Below are 21601 nucleotides of genomic sequence, written 5' to 3'. Positions count from 1 at the left end.
CAAAGCCAAACCTCCCTAGTCTTTAGAAGTACAGGCGTAAATTAGAAAGTGAAAGGAAGTATTCTGAAGAGGATAGAAGAAAAAGGAAAAGAAGCCCTCAAAGCAAATACAGCATTTAAGAAATCAGGACTACACATTCTCTCCTTCTTTGAACTGCTACATATATATATATGTGCACCACAGTTTTAATGCATATTGGGAGATGAGCTGGTTTTCTGATGTGGATGTTTGGTGTGTCTAAGATAGAAATGCAAGGGAAACTGAAAAATGCCCAGATTGATCCACCTGGATAAACTCTACGTGGTTATTATTTTCCAAAGCTTCTCCCATAAAGCAGAATAAAGGATCTATTAACATTTCAAGTATCCATTCTTCTGCTCCTCTTCTGTTTAGCTTTCACAAGGTAATTTGCCACTTCACTGCTTAACTTCCAAATGGGTGTAGGATGGATAGAGAAAGACGCCAATAATAGCTGTAGTACCCAGTTTCATGGTACCCTTCCCCCTCCCTTTTGCCACACTTCCCATAGCCTCCTTCTATAAACCCTCCCAATGCCATTGTACTTCTCCCCCTGCAGATCAAATACAATCTCTTTTGCCTCAACCTGAAGTGTTTAACAGAACAGTTATGAAGAACTACAGAAGCCATAGCAACATGCTACCACATACAAGAAAAGAAATATTAAAGGGAACAATCTTCCTGTTTCTGCCTGCTGACAAATGAATTAAATTTCCTAAAAATATGTAAGTTGATTGAATTTAGTTTTGTTTCAGAGTAAAATATACTTTTAAATTCTTAACAGTTTTTAAAAATCTTACAAGACTCACAAAAACAGTCCTGGGATTAGAGTATGATAATTTGTTCTAGAGTTGCACAGCCATCTCATGAACAATAAGTAAAGGACCCCAATCAGAACTTAGAAATACATTTCATATAGTAAACTTTTCCTATCTGGGGATTCATTAGAGGGACGGGACATGTACTTCTCTTTTGTTTAAATCTTGTCACGAGGATTACAGTCTATTTTAAATCACAGGTAATAAATATTGAATGTCTCATAAATATCCACTTTTAATTACAAAAAATTTAAGTTCATACTTCAATTGATGCTCCAAAACAGCACAACTAAAAAAATATTAAAATCATCTATTTGTTTCATATACCCAAATCTGGAACTCTCAAATTTGAAAGTTATAGATTTTTAAATATTAATTACCTATGTAAATAAATACACAAAGGAAACATAAGTTAAAATTTAAAACTTTATAAAATCTAATGCAAATATTTTTAATGTAAATTTCATTATATTCAAAATTTATGATTCAAAAATATTGGCAATCGTAATATTTTCTATAAAAAAAAAGAATCTGTTAACCTTTACTTTTTAAAAGGTGATGCCAACTAAAGGCATATAAACCTCAAATGATTCCCACACTAGGCAATCCTAAGCCATTCTTTTCTTTCCACAGCAATCCAAATGAAAGCAAAATCGCTGCCTGTCATTATTAATAAAATAAACCTATTATTATTACTCAGAGTTATTTGTAAAGAACATATATGTAATATTACATATTATCAGCATTATATACGTATACATAATATATATAGTTATAGAACACCACCTATAATGAGGGCCTATTTTATTTCTTCACCATTTCAGTGATCAAAACACTAATAAATATGAAAGATTAAACCTCTTATTTCTTCTGATCCCTAAAAAGCATTCTTATTCCATTCAACAACAATAAATTTCATTTTATTTACAGTTCTCAAATCCTGTGCTATTGAGCCATATTTAAAGTGAACCTGTTTTATAACAAGGACCCTTTGGTACCTCAAAATCTCACAACTCAAAGTGTGGCCTGAGAACCAGCATCATGGGCATATCTTGGAAGCTTGCTGGAAATGCAGAATATCAGACCTTTTCCCAGATCTACCAATTAATCAGATTCCCGGGTGATTTATATGCCTGTTAGTATTTGAGAAGCACTGCCTTAGACCACTGCATCCAGACAGTATTCTATGAAAATAATATAGTCATCAGGCTCAAACTAAATTAGACCTATTTATATCTTTTAAAAGTCCTTATTTGATTCTAGAAACAAACAAACAAACAAAGCAAACTAGCCAGCTTACCAGCCAGCCAAGACCACTTTGGTTAAAGAAGTACCAAATAGGACTTGATTGCTTGCCTGAAATTAACATATTATGTGCACTTAAAGGAATAATCGGTAAGAATTCTGAAGATTAAATGAAATCTGAGCATTCTTCTGTCCGATAAGTTTTCTTCTGTTCTAACTTTTTTTCATCTTTTCTATTTTGGACCGGCTTATATAGAGGCAAATACTTTCTATAGTTTTCTAATAAAGAGTGCAAATTTCAATTACCAAAAAGGGACTAAAAATGTCCTGACCATCTCAACCAAGTCTTAAAATTGTTTCCCCATGCTTAACAAAGTATTAGTAATAGACTAAAGTAGTTGTTTTCCTCATTTTAGCTATATAACAGTTACTAAAGAAATTCAGTGAACAGGTTTGGAGCACAAAATTATATTCCTGCCAAATATTAAATTACTAAGGGAACAGAAAGGGACTTGTTTATAAGCTAAGTATCTCAGAAAATAACCTTGATAGTTAAATAAATATGAGGCACATGGTGAAAATCTTAGCCAGCACCCAATTCAATCATTCTTATTTCAGAATTAAGGAAACTGTTAGTTTACATATTCATATGGCAAAACTCAATCTAGCAACTAGAATATAGTTCCTATATTTTATCTACCAATCAATTAATATAGCATTTTCTAGAACAGAGGGACAAGAATTTGATCAATCACTAGAATTAATAGACTCGTTTCCTCTCTTCCCTACCCTCAAAGCTTTTATTCTATTGGAGAGCACATCAAGGACAACCAACTGAATTTCAACCTGTCTACTCATATTAAAGCCCAAATGCTACCTATAATTCTAACATCTCACCCACTTGGTTGTTGTTGAACTATCTTCCCCAAAATCGAATCTACTTTTACCTCAAATCTAACTGTAGGATTCTGAAACAATATCAGCAGTGTTTCAGACCATAAATGTCCAGGCCCTGTGATCACATCTGCAGAACTGCATCAATATGAACTAAAAGGAATAATATACATTAACTTAAAACGGTCCACCTAATGGAATACAACTCTAGCTATCTCTCACTTATGAGAAAGAAATCTCAAGAAAAATAATGCGTATCATCTTCTGCTCCACTGTAATTACCAAAGTAGTTTGGTGCATTCTGGGAATTGAGGGACTGGCAATCCTCCATTAACACCAACATTCTAGCTGATATTTATTCTCACAAGATTGTTTTATTAATTGAACAATTTTTAGGAAACTAGTCATGATATCATATCAACCCAAAGTGAAAGGCAAAAAGAACAAGAGCAATTCATCAGTGTTACCATATGATTCTTCTTCTGCCTAAAACATAAACACGAACTGTCGAGTAATGGTTCAGACCATCCTTGTCATACAATTCTTCTAAGACAAATCTCTTCAGTTAAGCAATTATCACTATAAGGTTAAAAGTAGGAGACGGAAACCTGGGGACCCACTTATGGATTTCAACTTAAAGTTCTTAATATTTGCCTTTTTGAAACTATGGATTCTATTATGTACCGCCTCGTATAAAAGGATCTTTTCTTACCCATTAAGAGAGACAGATAGATGACAGACATATAGATAGATACATAGATAGAAAGCTGAATGAATACATACTAAAAAAGAAAACTGGTGAGAAACGGAAGTCAAAAATTTTCATAATGCCCCTTGAATCAAAAATACCTAGGATGTCAAAGATAGGGATAATGCTATAGAGATATTCCAACATACTCAGTTACTTCATTTATATCCCTACTGAGAAGAGTGGAAAAATATTTCACCCGTAATCCATTCCCTATAGCTCCAAACTCCTATGAACTGCCAGTCAGACTACACAATTTGCCATGCAGACGAATAGAAATATAACAAGTACTCATCCCCACAAAAAAAAACAAAAACAAAAACAAATCAAAATCAAATATAGTCATCTTCACTACTACAAAACTAAATAACTTACCTGTACAACCAAAGATCTATCATTGTGGAAATATTATCTCTTTTCCTTATATCCTGAAGGAGTTGGAGCTATGATCTAGAATAGAGCTTAAGCATCAGGGTTTCAGACTCTCAGCTTCAGCCATGGAGGATACTAGAACCTCCTAAATTCCTTTCTTTAAAATAAAATAATAAAAAAATTAAAGAAACAAATTAACTTATGCTAACAGATTTACCCCACCTATAATAAGAGGAAATCGTAGGTAATAGAATATCTATTCAAAATAACATCTTTGATACTTTTTAGTAACTGTATAGCCTCAGAGATACTAAGAACCTGGAAAAGGATTTTTAAAAACCAACAAAAACAAATAAAAAAGAGCTTGAAATATACCAAATCCTCATAACAACTTATTATTAGTTTGCATCAAAATGTGACTCCATTCTTTCCTAGTATCTATAGCAATGTTTTTTGAGGTGACCCAAAGACTGCCTTCAGTAAGATATAAATAAAAATTTATAATCTGTTACTCTTATTCTAGAGGACTTCCCAAACTTTGGGCTTCAAATATGCAAAACTAGGGACTGAACAACAAAAATAATTTAAGTTATGCACACCAAAGAATCAGCTAAGTCTTCAAACACCTATAGAAGATAACCTTGATGATTAAGTGCTGTAAGACACTGTTACAAAGAGAAACTATTATTTTTGGCATATAGGTTTTCAACTGGGACAAAAACAATAAGGATTTTGTGCTTTTAGTACCCAGTAGACCAGATATTTTAATTAATCTAATTACACTCCACTTCTTGGACAGGCTAGTTAATTAAGAATTTTACTTTATAATAATGTATTATGATATCATTTTCAGAGAATTTTGCTAAATATAATTATGAGTGCCCATTTAGGAAAAGGAGGAATACCAGGAAAAAGACTAGCAAAGTTTATTGAGATTGTCACTTTATTAAAACACAAAAATAGATATTCTAAAAGTGACACTATTTTCAGTGAAGGATTACAATTTTAAAACTGATGGAGTTAACAAACCTTGTAAACTAGAGTTACTGCCTACTAAAAATAAACAGATTACAGTTTTAGTCAGCTAGGAAATCAGTACTAATATCTAATATCTATAGATGCAACGTCTCCCCAAATATGCCCTGTAAATTCTTAAAAACAAGGTAGGAAAACTGTATAAACAAAATCACTTAATAATGCATTAAGAAATATACTAATTAACAGGAGGGTGCACAGAGAAAACACGATCCTATAGAAAGTAATCTCTGACTTGGAAATTCACTCCTCTTACAACAAAATCTCCAACTGCCAACTCCTTTATATCCAACCCTGAAAGCCTTTCACAAACATGGCAAAACATTACATTCTACAATATGCGGTGAGGGTGGCAATCATCAGAGGATCCACAATTTGAGATACCTCTGAGTATGCATGGACACTCCCGTCCTAGCACTCTATTCAAGCTCCAGTCAGCCACCTTACTACCCATTGTGGACTGGGTGTTCACTACAGGAACCTCTTTTGTTACGGTATTTACCAGGCAAGGATAGCTGCAACTGTCATTTCACAGAACTGAGTTCTACCAGTATTAAGATACACAGGATTACCCAAATGTGTTTCTTAATAAGCCTGATACACTGAAAAAGAAACTTTAGTCAATGACTTCTACTAACTAAAGCCCACTTGGTCCTAATTAAGATTACATTTTTTCTTACCTTTTTAAAAGTGTTTTTCTTCTAGTATTTGATTCCCAAGCTTCTGTATTTATCTGTCATCACTGTTAATGTCCATGTTACATTGAGACTTCAGGTATTAATTATTTATATGGATGTACTAGCACAACTTGATATCTGTGAAGCGAAACCACAATACAGTCACTATGGATATGTTTCTGTTTACAAATTTGTGGACAAAAATGTTATTTCTAAACACTAGACAACACACTGTACTTTCTAATCAATTTCATAAATACTTCCTCATATTAGCCTACAAAATGTTATCTTCAATAGACCAAGATGATTTACTAACAATCTTAACAAATGCTTCTCAGAGTATCCACATAAAACATTTTGAAATTTAATTCTAAATTAAGATTCTTACAAACTTGAGAGTTCCTTAGATTTTTTTTTTTTTTTTTTTTTTTTTTTAACTAATGAAGGCATACTTCATTTCCCAGAACCCTGTAATTTGCTCAGGGATTAATAGAAAACATTTTTCATATGTGTTTTATAGTAATATTAGGGGAATGGGGCACCTGGGTGGCTTAGTCAGTTAAGGTTCGACTTTGGCTCAGGTCATGATCTCACAGTTCATGGGGTGAGTCCCTCACTGAGCTCTGTGCTGAGAGCTTAAAGCCTGGAGCCTGCTTCAGATTCTGTCTCCCTTTCACTCTGCCCCTGCCCCACTCCTGGTCTGTCTCTCTCAAAAATAAACTAACATTAAAAATAATGTTTTTAAGTGAAAATATCAGGTTAAGAATGCAGTAAAAAAGGGCAGCCTGGGTGGCTCAGTCAGATGGGTGTCTAACAGTTTAGGTCATGATCTCATGGTTTGTGGGTTAGAGCCTAGCATGGGGCTCTGTACTGACAGCTGGAAGACTGCAGACTGTTTTAGATTCTGTGTCTCCCTCTCTCTCTGTTCCTCCCCAACTCGTGCTCTGTCTCTCCACCCCCTCTCAAAAATACATGAACACACCAAAAAAAAAACTTTTTAAAGATTGCAGTAAAAAAGATTATGACTTTCTCTTAAATGTGGCTTTCAAACATTCCATATCCTCTAAAGCAATGATTTTGTCTTGTTTAGATTATCCCTCTATGAATAGTTTGTGAACATTATTTTGGAAGTAAATAGAAAATGAATGTGACAAAATAAATGAAGAAATAAATCAAGATGAAGCTATCCAAATATTCTCTAAAAAGTCAGCTTCTTAAAAACGTTAAGACTTGGTTATGGATTACAACTCTGAAAAACACACCAATGTGCTTATAATCATGACAATAAGCATTATATAAAACTGTAAGTCACAGGGGCGCCTGGGTGGCTCAGTTGGTTAAGCGTCTGACTTTGGCTCAAGTTATGATCTCACAGTTTGTGGGTTTGAGCCCCGCGTTGGGCTCTGTGCTCAGAGCCTGGAGTCTGCTTCAGATTCTGTGTCTCCCTCTCTCTCTGACCCTCTCCTGCTCGCAGTCTCTCTCTCAAAAATAAATAAAACATTAAAAAAAAAACTTTAAGTCATTTCAACCAATTTATTAAAAAACATGAGCTACAAAAAACTCATTCCTATGTATCATAGAAAGAAACCTATGAATAGCATCCCTAAATGTTTTACTATTCTGTGCCATTCCAAATTCTTATATAATAAAAAGAGCAAAAATCTACACAGAGGGGTGCCTGAGTGGCTCAGTTAAGCATCTGACTTTGGCTCAGGTCATGATCTCACAGTTTGTAGGGTCCAGCCCCTCATCAGGCTCTGTGTTGACAGTTCAGAGCCTGGAGCCTGGTTCAGATTCTGTGTCTCCTTCTCTCTCTGCCCCTCCACCACTCATGCTCTGTCTCTCTCACTCTCAAAAATAAATAAATATTTTAAAAAGTTTTTAATCTACATAGAAAATGCAGATAGCCTTATCCCTGTTATATGGATAAAATTTGATACTGGAGTTGTCAACTTGCCAGATCTTACCAGTGAAGTTTCATTTCAATAGCGTACAAATTAATAAAATGTTATGGCAATTATGTTTCAATAAAAAAACAGAGTAAACAATGATTAAGAATCACTGACATCTATCATCAAGCACTTAAGTCTACTCATTTGTTTACAAATGTTAAACAATGCCATAAAAAATTTAACACAGATCCAAGTATTCCTAAATTTAAATTGCTATAAATTCTTCTATAACAAGCAAATCAAATTGGCCAAAATTCTTACATCCCCTATACTGCATTCCCTCATTCACTGAAACATTTCATGCTCTACCAACTGAGCTAGCTGGGCGGCCACTCACTATAACATTTCAAATGGAACAGATAAACTAGTTTGATTTGTGACATGCTACAATTTTTTGTTTGAATTCTTTAACTATAGTAACTTCCAGAAGTTTGAAAAACTTAGCTATTTTTTGTTTTAAAAGCATTCAAAATGGAAAACAAACCACTTAAATCTTATTCCTAAGACCTTCTTATTTATTCCTGGCTACAGAGCTTTTCTTGTTTTCACATACTAATAAAATCAATTGACTATTCAAGAATTCCAAAAGCAAATCCAAAACCAATCTTGACTGAAAAGAATTACTTTTCCTAGTATTTGCAGTCTAACACTGTTACTACTGTGTTAAATAGATTACAAGATCTAAGATTCCTGGCACATATGAAATCACTTCAAAAGACTACAGAAAAATCTCACTAGAAAATATTACCGGTTCTGATAAAAACAGGCTATAAGCTACACAACTTACTATAAAACTGTAAAGTCGGAGCTAAATGCAAAGTATAAAGTATAAGACACTGAAAATATTTTTTAGTTTTATAAAACCTTGGAAAAAATTCAAAACAAATGTTATACTATGGACTCATATTAGTACCCAATTCTTCAGTTGTTATAAGTGAAAATATTAAATCAAGTTGTGCACTATTCTGGGTCTTTAAATGATTTTAAAAGAAATAGACAAGGATATTCAAAGGCAGTTTTAAAAAGCATTAAGATAATGGTCCAGGACAGAAACACCTTTGCTAAACAATTAAGCTTATTACAGTCAGTTGCTATAGAATGCTAAATCAAATATTTGGTGCAAAATATAACCAAAGAAAAGCATACTCTTCTGGCTCCCTAAGTTGTTTGGAATGACAGGTTCAGTGTTTCTGGATATCTTTAAAAGACTTTAGAGACAGGTCTATTTCACAGTCAAAAGAGAGGTAACAGAAGCTTTGACAGGAAACAGAAATATGATTCCCTATCATCAAATATAACTAACAACTGTCGCACCATAAGTAAGCCACTTCACTGTTCTTTGCTTCATTTCCTCATCTATAAAACAGGAGTAGAGCATTTCTCAGGCTTCCTGTGAAGTTCAGAAAAAATTACATGTGTGAAGCGCTTTAGCTTATTGGTCGTCAAACACCTAAGGAATTTCTGGACCTTGATCTTGGGGTTGTGGGTTCAAGCCCCATCTGGGGTATAAAAAGTATTTAAAAATAAAATCTTAAAAAAAGGAGAGGCGAGAGCCTGGGTAGCACAGTCAGTTAAGCATCCAACTCTTGATCTCGCCTCAGGTCATGATCTCACAGTTCATGACTTCAAGACCGGTGTCAGGCTATGCACTGTCAATGTGGTGCCTGCTTGGAATTCTCCCTCCCCGCTCTTCTGCTCACACTCATATGCACCCTCTCTCTCTCTCAAAATAAACATTAAAAAATTAGAAGACATGCAAAGGAGGAAAATACCACTCATAATGACAAAAATAAATCAACAGAAAATGAACCATACACAATAGATCTACCAGACAAGAATATTAAATCTGTTATCATAAATGTAGTTCATACATTCAAAAAAAGTAGATGAAGGGGCGCCTGGGCAACTCAGTCCACTGAGTGGCCAGTTGAGCAGCCGACCCTGGTTTTCTGCTCAGGTCGTGATCTCATGGTTTATCGAATCAAGCTCCACATCAAGCTCCAGGCTGACAACATAGAGCCTGTTTGGGATTCTCACTCTCTCCCTCTCTCTCCCCCTCCCAGGCTGGCATGAGTACACATGCTCTATCTCTCAAAATAAGTAAGTAAATTATTTTTAATAAAAAATATAAAAATTTGATTGATTTAGTAACAAAAAATGCTGGTTGAGACTAAGAGCAGATTAAACACTGCAAAGAAAATGTCAATGAACATAGCATTTCATTGCTGTGCAACTTCAAGCATCTCAGCATATGGGGAAGTGGAGCACCCAAAAGAAGTAGGAAACAGGGTCTAAAAAATAATGGCCCCAAACTTTACAAATCTCATAGAAATTATAAACCTAACAGTCAAAGAGGCTAAAGAGATGAAATTTATCCATAAAGTATTGAAAAAAACTATCAACTAAGAATTCAATTGTCACAGAAAATATCTTTCAAAAACTGAGAGGAAATAAAGATTTCAAACTGTAAATGTTAAAAGAATCCATCACCAACAGACATGCACTATAAGAAATGTTAAAGGAAGTTACAGAAGAAAAAGGTAATAGATCTGGATCTCCCCAAATTAATGAAAAGCACAAGAAACGGTAAATGAGAATAATTGTAAAAAATTTCCCCTTAGTTTTTAAAGCTTTTAAAAAGAAAATTGACTGTTTTATCAAAAATGATAATAATATATTGTGAAGTTTATAACATAAATGGAAGTAAACTCTAGTAGCACAAGAGCCAAGAGGCTCTAATACTACATGTAAAGTGGTGTAATACCACATGTCAAGATATATGTGATAAAGATGTATATTATGAAACTTGAAGCAACCATTAAAAGAAAGAAAGAAAGAGAGTGGGCGCCTGGATGGCTCAATCAGTTAAGTGCCCAATTCTTTATTTTGGCTTACAGTTCTCACAGTTCATGGGATCAAGCCCCGGGTCAGGCACTGTGCCACAGCAAGGAGCCTACCTGGGATTCTCCGTTTCTCTGCCCCTTCCTTGCCTGCACTCTCTGTCTCTCTTTCAAAATAAATAAACTTAAAAAAAAAAAAAAAAAAAGGAAAGAAAGAAAGAAAAAAAATGAAACACATGTGATAGTTAATACGCCAATAGAGGAAATAAAATAATTTTTTAAAAATCGTAAATAAGGCTAAAAGTGAAAAGGGAATAAAGAATATGTAGAACAAATTAAAAAATAGTAAGGTAGTAGCAGGTTTAAACTTAGCTATATCAACAGTCTATTTACTGTAACCCTTCAATTGTAAATGGCCTAAAAACAGTTTAAAGGTAGTTTAAATTATTGGAAAAAAGTTATTTGGAAATAATAATAAATTTTAAAGGATTCAAAACACCTAATTTGACTACAAAGGAATTAAATTAAAATCAATAACTTTTTAAAAAATCAATAATAAAAATATATCTCAAAAATCCCCAAAAGTCCCAAAAAGCCTGTGTGGCTCAGTCAGTTAAGTGTCTGACTTCGGTTCAGGTCATGATCTTGCATTGTGAGTTCGAGCCCCACGTCAGGCTCTGTGCTGACAGCTCAGAGCCTAGAGCCTCCTTCAGATTCTGTGTCTCCTCTTTCTGCTCCTGCCTGCTCGTGCTCTGTTTCTCATTCTTTTAAAACTAAATAAACATCAAAAATATTTTTTAAAGCCTTTTAAATAAATCCCCAAATATCTCAAAAATAAATAACCATGAATCTAAGAAAAAAATCAAAAGAGTAATTAGAAAATTGTAGAACTAAATGAAAATAAAACTACAACATATTAAAATCTGTAAAATACAGCAAAAGCAGTACTTACAGGACAATTTACAGCAGTAAACATACATTACTAATGCCAAAAGGTCACTCAATAACATTGAGCCTCTGCCTTAAGAAACTAAAAAAAGTAGAATATCATATAAAAAGAAGAAATAATAATGGAAAAGGCAAAAATAAATAATAAAGAACAAATATAACAGAAACCAGGAAAATTTATAAGTCAAAAAGTAGTTTTCTTTTTTTTTTTAAGAGACGGAGTTTATTGGTTTGGTTTTGTTTTGTTTTTTTAAAGGTAAGCTCTACATTCAACATGGAGCTTAAACTCACAATGCCCCAATCAAGAATCACATGCTCTACCAACCAGCCAGGAATCCCCCAAAAGCTGGTTCTTTAAGAAAAATCAACAAAAACTAATAAATCTCTAGCCAGACTGACTAGGTAAAAAATACAAATTACAAATTTTTAGGAAAGAAATTAGTAATATTACTACAAATTCTATACTTAAAAGATATTTTAAAACATTTTTTTAATGTTTTTATTTATATTTGAGAGAGAGAGACAGTGTGAGCAGGGGAGGGTCAGAGAGAGGGAGATACAGAATCTGAAGCAGGCTCCAGGCTCTGAGCTAGCTGTCAGCACAGAGCCTGACGCGGGGCTCGAACCCATGAACCATGAGATCACGACCTGAGCCGAAGTCAGATGCTCAACTGACTGAGCCACCCAGGCGCCCCAAAAGATATTTATTTTAACAAGGGTACCAAGACAAATCAATTGTTAAAGAATAATCTTTCCAAAAAATGGTGCTGAAACAACTGGATATCCACATGCAAAAGAAGTTAGACCTCTACTTCATGTGATATATAAAAATTAACTCAAAAAGAACTAAAGACCTATATGTAAAACCAAAATAACATTCTTAGAAGAAAACACAGGTATAAATCTTATGATCCTGGATAAGAAAGTTTTTTACATTTGACAGTAAAAGCATAAGCAACCCAGAACAAATACTATTTGATTCTACCTATATATGAGGTGCCTCAAGCAGTCAAGTTCATAGAGAAAACAGAATGGTGGTTACCAAAGACTAGGAAAGGGGGGAAATTGGAGTTACTGTTTAATGGGTACAGAGTTATAGTTTGCAAAATGAAAAAAGTTCTAGAGATTAATGGTGGTAATGGCTTGCCCAACAACGTGAATATACTTAATGCCACTAAATTGTATACTCAAAAATGTTTAAGAGTACCTCTGGTGACTCAGTCAGTTGGGCATCTGACTCTTGATTTTGGCTCTGGTTATGATCTCCGTTTGTGAGATCGAGCCCTGCACTGGGCTCTAGCACTGGTACTACGGAGCCTACTTGGGATTCTCCCTCTCTGCCCCTCCCCTGATCATATACTGTCTCTCAAAATAAATAAGCAAGCATTCTTGTTTAAAGATTAAAATGGTCAACTTTAGGTTATATATGTTCTACAACAATTAAAAACTTTAAATCAAAAAAGTAAAAAAAAAAAAAAAAAGTTGCCCAAAAATACAGATAAACTAGAATCATCAAAATCAAACCATTTTACGCTAAGAACTCCATGAAGATCATGAAAGACAACCCAAACAATGAGAAAAAAGTATTTGCAAATCATTGGTCTATAAAATTCTACCTTTACAACATAATGAAAAGACAATCCAATTTAAAAATTGGCAATGGACTTGAACAGGTATTTCTGCAAAGAAGATATACATATAGCCAATAAGAGCATGAAAAGATGCTAAACATCAGTAGCCATTAGGGAAACACAACTAAGAACCACAATGAGATACCACTCCATACCCCCTAAGATAAATGTAATAAAAAGATGGATAACACAAGTGTTGGCAAGAATGTGGCATAACATAAAATTGCTAGTGGGAATACAAAATGGTACAGCTAGTTGCTTTGGAAAGTTTGGCAATTCCTCAGTAAGTTAAACATAGAATTACCCTATGACCCAGGGATTTCACTCCTAGATACAAAGGCAAGAAAAAGGACACAGATTTCACACAAAAACTTGTTCACAAATGTTCATAGCAACATTATTCATACTAGGCAAAAAGTGGAAGTAACTCAAATGTCCATGAACTGCTGAATGATAAAATTTAGTCTGTAATGGAATTTTTTCAGCCATAGAAAGGGGAGAGGTGCTCATATGCTACAACATGGATAAATCGTAAAAACATTATTATGCTAAGCCAAAAAAGGCAGTCACAAAAAAAATCACATACTATATGATTCCATGGATATAAAACATCTAGAACAGACAAATTCATAGAGACAAAAAGGAGATTAGTGACTGCAGAGATGGGAAGTGGGAGGTGATGGTTGAAAGTGATTGCTAATGAGTGTGAAAATTTTTTATTATTTTTTTAATGTTTATTTATTTTTGAGAGAAAGAGAGAGTGGAGGAGGAGCAGAGAAAAAGAGAGAGGGAGACAGATTCTGAAGCAGGCTCCTGGCTGTCAGCACAGAGCCCAACTCGGGGCCCAAACTCCAGAACTCAGGGTGAAGTCAGGACGCCTAACCAACTGAGACAATAAGGTGCCCCCGGGGTTTCTTTTCAGAGTGATTAAAGTGTTTTGGGGGCACCAGTGTGGCTCAATCAGTTAAGCATCCAACTTCAGCTTAGGTCATGATCTCACAGTTCTTAGGTTCAAGCTCTATGTCAAGCTCTGTGCTGACAGCTCAGAGCCTGGAGCCTGCTTTAGAGTCTGTGTCTCCCTGTCTCTCTCTGCCCCTCCCCCATGTGTGCTCTGTCTCTCTCTCAAAAATAATACATCACGACCAAATGACATTTAGCCCCAAATTACATGTACATATGGTTGGTTCAATATAGTTCACTATTAACACACTAAAAAAGAAAACCATTAAGACCTACTATGCAAAAACAGAAAAGGTATTTGACAACAATCCACATCTACATCTATAGTGACAAAAAGAGGATGGATCAGTATGGTTGTCAGGGTAAGGTTAGGGTGGGGGGGGAGGAAAAACAAGAGGAAGAGATTATAAAAAGGCATGAAGAAACTTTGAGGGGAGATGGCTATGTTCATTACCTCAATTGTGGTGATGGCTGCCGTGTGTGTGTGTGTGTGTGTATGTGTGTATACGTATATACATATATACATGTATATGTATATATATATACACACACACACACAAATATATATATATAAACATATCAAATTACAAATTTTAAATTACTGTGCAGTAAATTACTCCTCAATAGAGTTATTTCAAAATAAACCCAAAAAACAAAAACACCTTTCCAGGAATACAGGTTAAATCCTTAGCTTCTTTTTTTTTTTAAGTTTATATATTTATTTTGATAGAGGGCAGGAATGGATAAGGGGCTGAGAAAGAGAAAGGGAGAGAGGCGGAGTGGGGAAGAGAGAGAGAAATAATGAATTCCAACCAGGCTCCCCAATGCCAGCACAGAGTCTCACACAGGGCTCAATGCCACAAACCATGAGATCATGACCTGAGGCAAAATCAAGAGTGGAACACTTAACCATATAGTTCTGAAAAAGGAAAGGAAAAGAAGAGATGGGGTGCCTGGGTGGCTCAGTTGGTTAAGCATCCAGACTTCGGCTCAGGTCATGATCTCATGAGTCTGAGCCCCAACTGGGCTCTCTGCTGTCAGCACAGACCATGATTCTAATCCTCTGTTCCCCTCCCTCTACCCCTCCCCCAACATGTGGTCTTCTCTCTCAAAAATGAACATTAAAAAAATAAATAAAATGAAAATCCTTACTCCAAAAAACCATATATATATATATATGTATATACACACACACATACACACCACACACACACACAAGTGAAAAGAGTTCATTTCAATGGTGCTCATTTGATAATGAACTGTGAAAGGAAATTATATAGGAGGTACCTTGACTAAGAACAATTTAAAAGTCTCTCTTAGTTTTCCAAGCCCAAAAACTGGACTTCAATTAAAAAAGAGGGGGGATAGGCGGAGAAAAGAAAATCTCAATATAGTAGTCCAGATTTCCTTTGATATAATGACTATTTCTTAATTCCCTAGACTCAGCATCAAGAAACTTCACCCAGAAATACTTATGGCTAGGTATTTGTTCATTTCTAGAACTTATCTTTTTCTCTTGGCTATAAAATCATTACAGTTTCACACTTCACCTTAAAGTAAGTTTCCAACAAATAATAAATTCAGAGTCATTTTCCCTTTCAAGAGGTGAAATCTAAAGTCACTCTATAATAGCTAACACAGCCAGACTCAAGGAGTCTAGTAGTGGTTTGTAAACAAACCATTAACTGTTCTTAATTATAGATCAACAAGGCATGCTTATTTTTGTGGCAGAAGTTCTGGCCTATTGAGCAAATTAAAGAAACCCAGGAAGATGGGAAAGAAGACTTTTGAAAACAGTGGATATCCACAAAATTCAGTCTTTGGAAAATTCTGTAAACATGAATCAAAGGTGATTTGTCTATATTGTGTTGATGCATCTACAGCATATAGATGAAAGGCAACTTGGTATACTGAGGGAAAAAGAAACAAGTTTTAGATTCCCACACAACTAAACAACTTCCTAGGTATGTGACCTTGAGTGATTAACCTATGATAGATACTCAGTCCTCAACTACGAAATGGGAAAAAAGCATTCCAACCATTCAGAATTGTCCTGAGAATTAAGTAAAAGAATTTATATAAAGTAGCCCCAACATAGAGTGCATAATCAGTAGACATATATAACTATGATTGTTAACATTACTTTATTTGCATTACTTCATTTAAAACCCTCAAAACCCTATGGAGGCAGGTACTATTATTATCATTTTACAGATAAGAAAACTGAGGCTTAAAAAAGTTAAATATTTTACTCGATATTACGCAGCTAAATGAGTAGCAGAACTGAGTCTTAACCGTATTTTACAATAACAAAATAACTTTCTCTTTATACCATCACAATAATCTCAAAAGTAGACAGGCTAGGTATCATCTTCATTTCCTGTATATGGCAACAAACTCAAGGAATACCTATGATCACACAATTAATGGAGTCAGAATTCAAACCTAGGTCTTACTGCCTAAACCAGGGTTCAATCCATGAGACTCTGCATCTTTCTGCACTGTGATAAAACTGAATGAAGAACTTCTTCCAGGGGAAAATAAGATAGGTTATGTCTAGAAACCAGATGATACATGTTCTTAAGCTAATACTTCCTCCAAATTGCAGAAAGCAAGAGAGCAAGCAGGGGAAGGGCAGAGAGAGCATGTTTTCCAGAAATTAAGATAAAGATTTACTTCAGAATATCCATCCATAACAACTTTGCAATACTTCTATAAAATATGTGAGAACCCAGTGCTACTCAAAGCAGAAGATACCTTGACAGATCTATTATTACGTAGATCTACAATTGTTTTCTGTAGTATGTTTCTGGCTTAATGAATGAAATTATTTAACACAGAACTAGAGAAGAATTTTATACTTCTCTGTAAGTCATTTGGTCTCTCCTACAAAAGCCATTCCTTTTGTGTTGATAAAGAAGGAAAGGGGGACGCCTGGGTGGCTCAGTCAGTTAAGCCTCCGACTTCAGCTCAGGTCATGATCTCGCTGTTCAAGAGTTCAAGCCATGCTGAGCTCTGTGCCAACAGCTCAGACCCTGGAGCTTGCTTTGGAATCTGTGCCTCCCTCTCTTTGTGCCACTCTCCCTCTCTATAAAATAAATAAACATTAAAAAAAATTTTTTTTAAGAGGGAAAGGATATCCATCTATGGAGAAGTGTGAAGCCTAAACATAAGATAGTGCCTAAGGCTTGATACCAAAAATACCCATCACTGTTTTTATCTATCTATCTCCTAGAATAGAAAACTTAAGAAAAGCAATTAAAGTTATTATTAAATATATAATAACTTACACAATGTGAGCAAAGTATTAATAAATATATAATACACAACGTGAGCAAAGGTTTTTTTAAGATCAAATTTTTTTCTTCTGGAATTACCTTTGAGTTTTATTCATCACAATATGTTTAAATGTTTATAAAAGAAACAAATTTACTTTTATTTTAAATAATAAAGTTTATTTAATTATTTTGAGAGAGAGAGAAAGAGAGCGAACAGGGGAAGGGCAGAGAGAGAGAGAGAGGGAGACAGAGAATCCTAAGCAGGCCCCACGCTTAGCACAGAGCCCTATGCAGGGCTTGACCTCAGGATCTGGAGATCACAACCTGAGGTGAGCCACCCAAGTACCCCTCCCCCTTTTAACTAATAGAGGTATGAGCAAATATGGCCATCTGATTTATGATAAAGGTGAAAATGCAGTACAGTGGGGGAAAGATGTTATTTCAATAGATTATATTGGATCAACTGGATATCCATGTGGAATAAAATGTTTTGACCACACGGGGTTGGATCCCATAAACTGAGAGATCATGACCTGGGCCAAAATTGAGAGCCAGATGCTTAACCAACTGAGCCACCCAGGCACCCACCAAAATTTTACGTTTTAACAACAACAAAAAAAAGAAAACATCTTTGATGATCTTAGAGTAGGCAAAGATTTTCTTAAACCATTCCCAAAAAGTAGTATTTGAAAAAATCAACTGGGTATTTTAATTCAGAACCTCTGTTCAACAAAAGACACCATTAGGAGAATGTAAAGACAACCCATAGAGAAAAAAATATTTGCAGTGCATATTGGCCAAAGAAAGGATTCATGACCAAAATATATTTTTAAAATTCCTATACATCAATAAGAATTAGACAACCTAATATTTTTTAAATGGGGTAATGACATTTTTTAAAGGGGTAAATTAAAAAAAAGAAATACATATACATGGAAAAAAATGCATGCATATGTACATCTGAAGACATGTACAAGGATATGCACAGCGACATTATTTGTGACCACCCAAATACCCATCAACAATAGATATCTAATTTGTACATACACAGCAATGAAATAAACAAATTGAAAATTCATACAACATAAAGCTTATAAGCATACTGTTTCACCAAAGAGACACAAAGGAATGCATACTGTATGTTTCCATTTATGTGAGTGGGAGAACTGATAAAATAAATGTGATAAGGGTGTGGTGACAGTTAATTTAAGCATGGTTGAGCCCACCTACGTGTGTACCTCTGTGTACATCCATATCCACAGACACACACACACACAGAGTATGTGAAACAAGCGGCACCAAACATAGTTCCTCAAGGAGATCTGGTCTAGGGCTAATGAGCAGTTCTCTCTAGAGTAGCAAAAATTAAGGCTGAAATTCTCAGTGGCAAGCAAGAGAAGGAAACAGAGCCTTGAAAGGACATCATTTAAATACTCTGATTTAGTTTTACCTGAAGCCAGATAAACAACCTGAACCTTCTAATTTCACAGGTAAAAAAATTCCCTTAGTTGCCTGATGATTTAGAAGAAATGAGATGATAAATGAGATTATTTCTACATATCATTCTGAGGTCCAAATTACCCAGGTTATTCTTAGAACTGAAGAGTTTAGAAGTAATTCTTAGACCCCTTAGATTCTTAGATGGATTCATTTCACGGTAACATTAATTGAGCACATATTATGTACTATGCATTTACCATCATTAAAACATAATCTCAGCTCTATAGGACTATGCATCTTTAATGGACATTTGCAATCTAAGTATGTATTAATCATTCAATAAGCTCATATGAAATGTCTGATGTAAAGATCTCTCTATTATTTTTAGGGCACCTGGGTAGTTCAGTCCTTTGAGTGTTCTGAAGTCATATCTCACTGTTCATGGGTTCAAATCCCGCATCAGACTCTGTACTGACAGCTTGGAGCCTGTAGCCAGCTTCAGATTCTGTGTCTTCCTCTCTCTCTCTCTGTCCCTCATACTCTATGTATCTCTCAAAAATAAACAGTAATAAAATTTTAAAAAAAGATCCCTCTATTATCTTCCATTTTTATGTGTTCCTTTTTATCAACTTGCAGTTTTCCTCATTAAAGCTACCTTCCATAGCTAGCTAACAGTATATAGCATTTTGAAAATGCTTATTAGGCACCTGTGTGGCTCAATTAAGCGTCCCACTTCAGCATGATCTCGTAGTTCATGGGTTCGAGCCTCGCTTCAGGCTCTGTGCTGACAGCTCAGCACCTGGAGCCTGCTTCAGATTCTGTGTCTCCTTCTCTCTCTGCCCCTCCTCCACTCACTCTCTGTCTCTCAAGAATGAATAAAAATGTTAAAAAAATTTTTTAAATAAACTTAAAAAAGAAAAATGTTTATGATTCTTAATCGCTTGCTTTATAATATTAAAAACTATTCTTACATTTATAATAATGTTAAATTCAATTTTTACAATGCTGTGTTTAGAGTGGTTATAAACTTGTCAATTAGTTAAATTTGGGAAAAAAGTTAAATTTCCATTCATTTTATTCAGTGATTTTTATCATTAAGGATGTTAAGTTTAATATCAGTTTCTTTAAAACCAGTCACAGGTACTAAATGATTATGTAATGCTTTCTAAAAGCCATGCTCCATCTGTCCTAAGAATTCTCAATAGTCTTAGTCAACAAAACAATCAAGAAAAGCAAGACTTCAAAAAGTCTGAAGAGAAAATAAGATGAGACAAACCAAGATAAAGATTCACAATGAATTAGAACACTCAGAACAGAGTCCTTCTAGAAATATCTTTTGAACTATTTAAAGAAAAAAAAATAAAATAAACAAATATGTAATGGAGGAAAAAAAATCTTTTGATATCAATGTCAAGGGCTGAATATCAAATTGCAAACAACCTGAATTTTATCAGACCTACAGGAATTCCTCCAAGTCCTACATTTTTACTGTCATTCCCTCTCATAGAGTACAAAAACTTTTCATCAGCATATTCATCCACCTTCAAGTGGAGGCTCCACCAACTTTAAAAAATCTATAGAGGAGATCAAGGAGTTTCCAAGACAGTTTCAATATTTCAAAAACATATAACTGGACTAACAAATCTCTTATACAGTAGTTGATTCTTGTTATTCATAGTAGTTATGTTCCATAAAGTTGCCACAAATACTGAATTAGCCAATACTGAGCCATTTCTCCTATAGGTTAAGTTCCTGCAAGCCTCTGGTCACATTTTCATCAGCCAATCAATATACAGTCATGTTTTACATGTAATTCTGTTAGAGACAGCTTATATGGGGGGGGGGTGCACCTGGGTGGCTCAGTCAGTTAAGCATCTGACTTCGGCTTAGGTCATGATCTTGCAGTTCGTGAGTTAAAGCACCACATCAGTCTCCGTGCTGACAGCTCAGACCCTGGAATCTGCTTCAGATTCCTTGTCTTCCTCTCTGTTACTGTTTCTCTCCCTCTCCCTCTCTCTCTCTTGAAAATAAAAATTAAAGGGAAAAAAAAGCTTATCTGGAGTGCCTGGGTGGCTCAGTTGGTTAAGCATCCAACTCTCGATCTCAGCTCAGGCCTTGATCTCAAGAGTCATGAGTTCAAGCTCCACACTGGACTCCTTGCTGGATGTGAAGCCTACTTAACTAAGTAAACATGCACCTTATTTAATACGTATTATTAATTAACATCAAACTCTGCCAACTGTAGTATACCTCATTTGTGAATAAAGCTTATCTAACACCTCACAACCTTACTGACTTGGAAACACTAGACAGCACTTCAAGTACTACACTTGGGGTCAATTTACTATTCCATCTGTGTAGAATACATTCCTGGTGACTTCCCTCACTTCTTTCAGTCTTCTGCTCAAGTATCACATCAGGCTTCCCTAACCACCTACGTAAGATATTCCCTCCCTCCACACAACCACAATCTCTATCCCTGTCACTCTATTTTCAGCTTTTTCCATAGCACTTATCACCATCTTACCTATATACTAGGTTGAACCATAAGAAAGTATCAGTTTTCTACATCAAAAATAGCTAAATAACAGCAATTTAATATGGGCTCGAACTCAGGAACCTCAAGATCATGACCTGAGCCACTCAACTAACTGAGCCACCCAGCCACCCCACATTACTTTTGTATCCTGCTTCCTTCCCCTGCCCCACTCCCCTTAACAGGCCACATGGTTAAAGTCCTAAAAC

At 35.0% G+C, this 21601-nt stretch overlaps 1 protein-coding gene across 7 annotated transcripts in view; it reads right to left on the bottom strand.

Moving 5' to 3' along the window:
* The window catches only part of ZZZ3 (zinc finger ZZ-type containing 3), a 91543-nt gene that overhangs the window by 53366 nt on the left and 16576 nt on the right, over positions 1–21601 (bottom strand). For 5 of the 7 annotated variants that reach the window (XM_029948733.1, XM_029948732.1, XM_029948738.1 and 2 more), the window contains 2 exons: positions 5811–5945; positions 4099–4252 (listed from right to left, as the gene is read on the bottom strand). The exons of 1 other annotated variant lie outside the window; for it this stretch is intronic. Coding sequence is in view for 1 of the 6 variants with exons in the window: in XM_029948739.1 (XP_029804599.1) it covers positions 4099–4121 (23 nt within the window). In the remaining 5 variants the exon portion in view is untranslated. The remainder of the gene's footprint in view (positions 1–4098; positions 4253–5810; positions 5946–21601) is intronic. One more of the 7 variants, XM_029948736.1, reaches the window with a different exon arrangement.

This window comes from Suricata suricatta, chromosome 8, assembly GCF_006229205.1.
Source record: "Suricata suricatta isolate VVHF042 chromosome 8, meerkat_22Aug2017_6uvM2_HiC, whole genome shotgun sequence".
Classification (NCBI taxonomy): domain Eukaryota; kingdom Metazoa; phylum Chordata; class Mammalia; order Carnivora; family Herpestidae; genus Suricata; species Suricata suricatta.
Note: the sequence above shows the minus strand (reverse complement) of the source record. Positions and strands in the feature narration are given on the sequence as shown.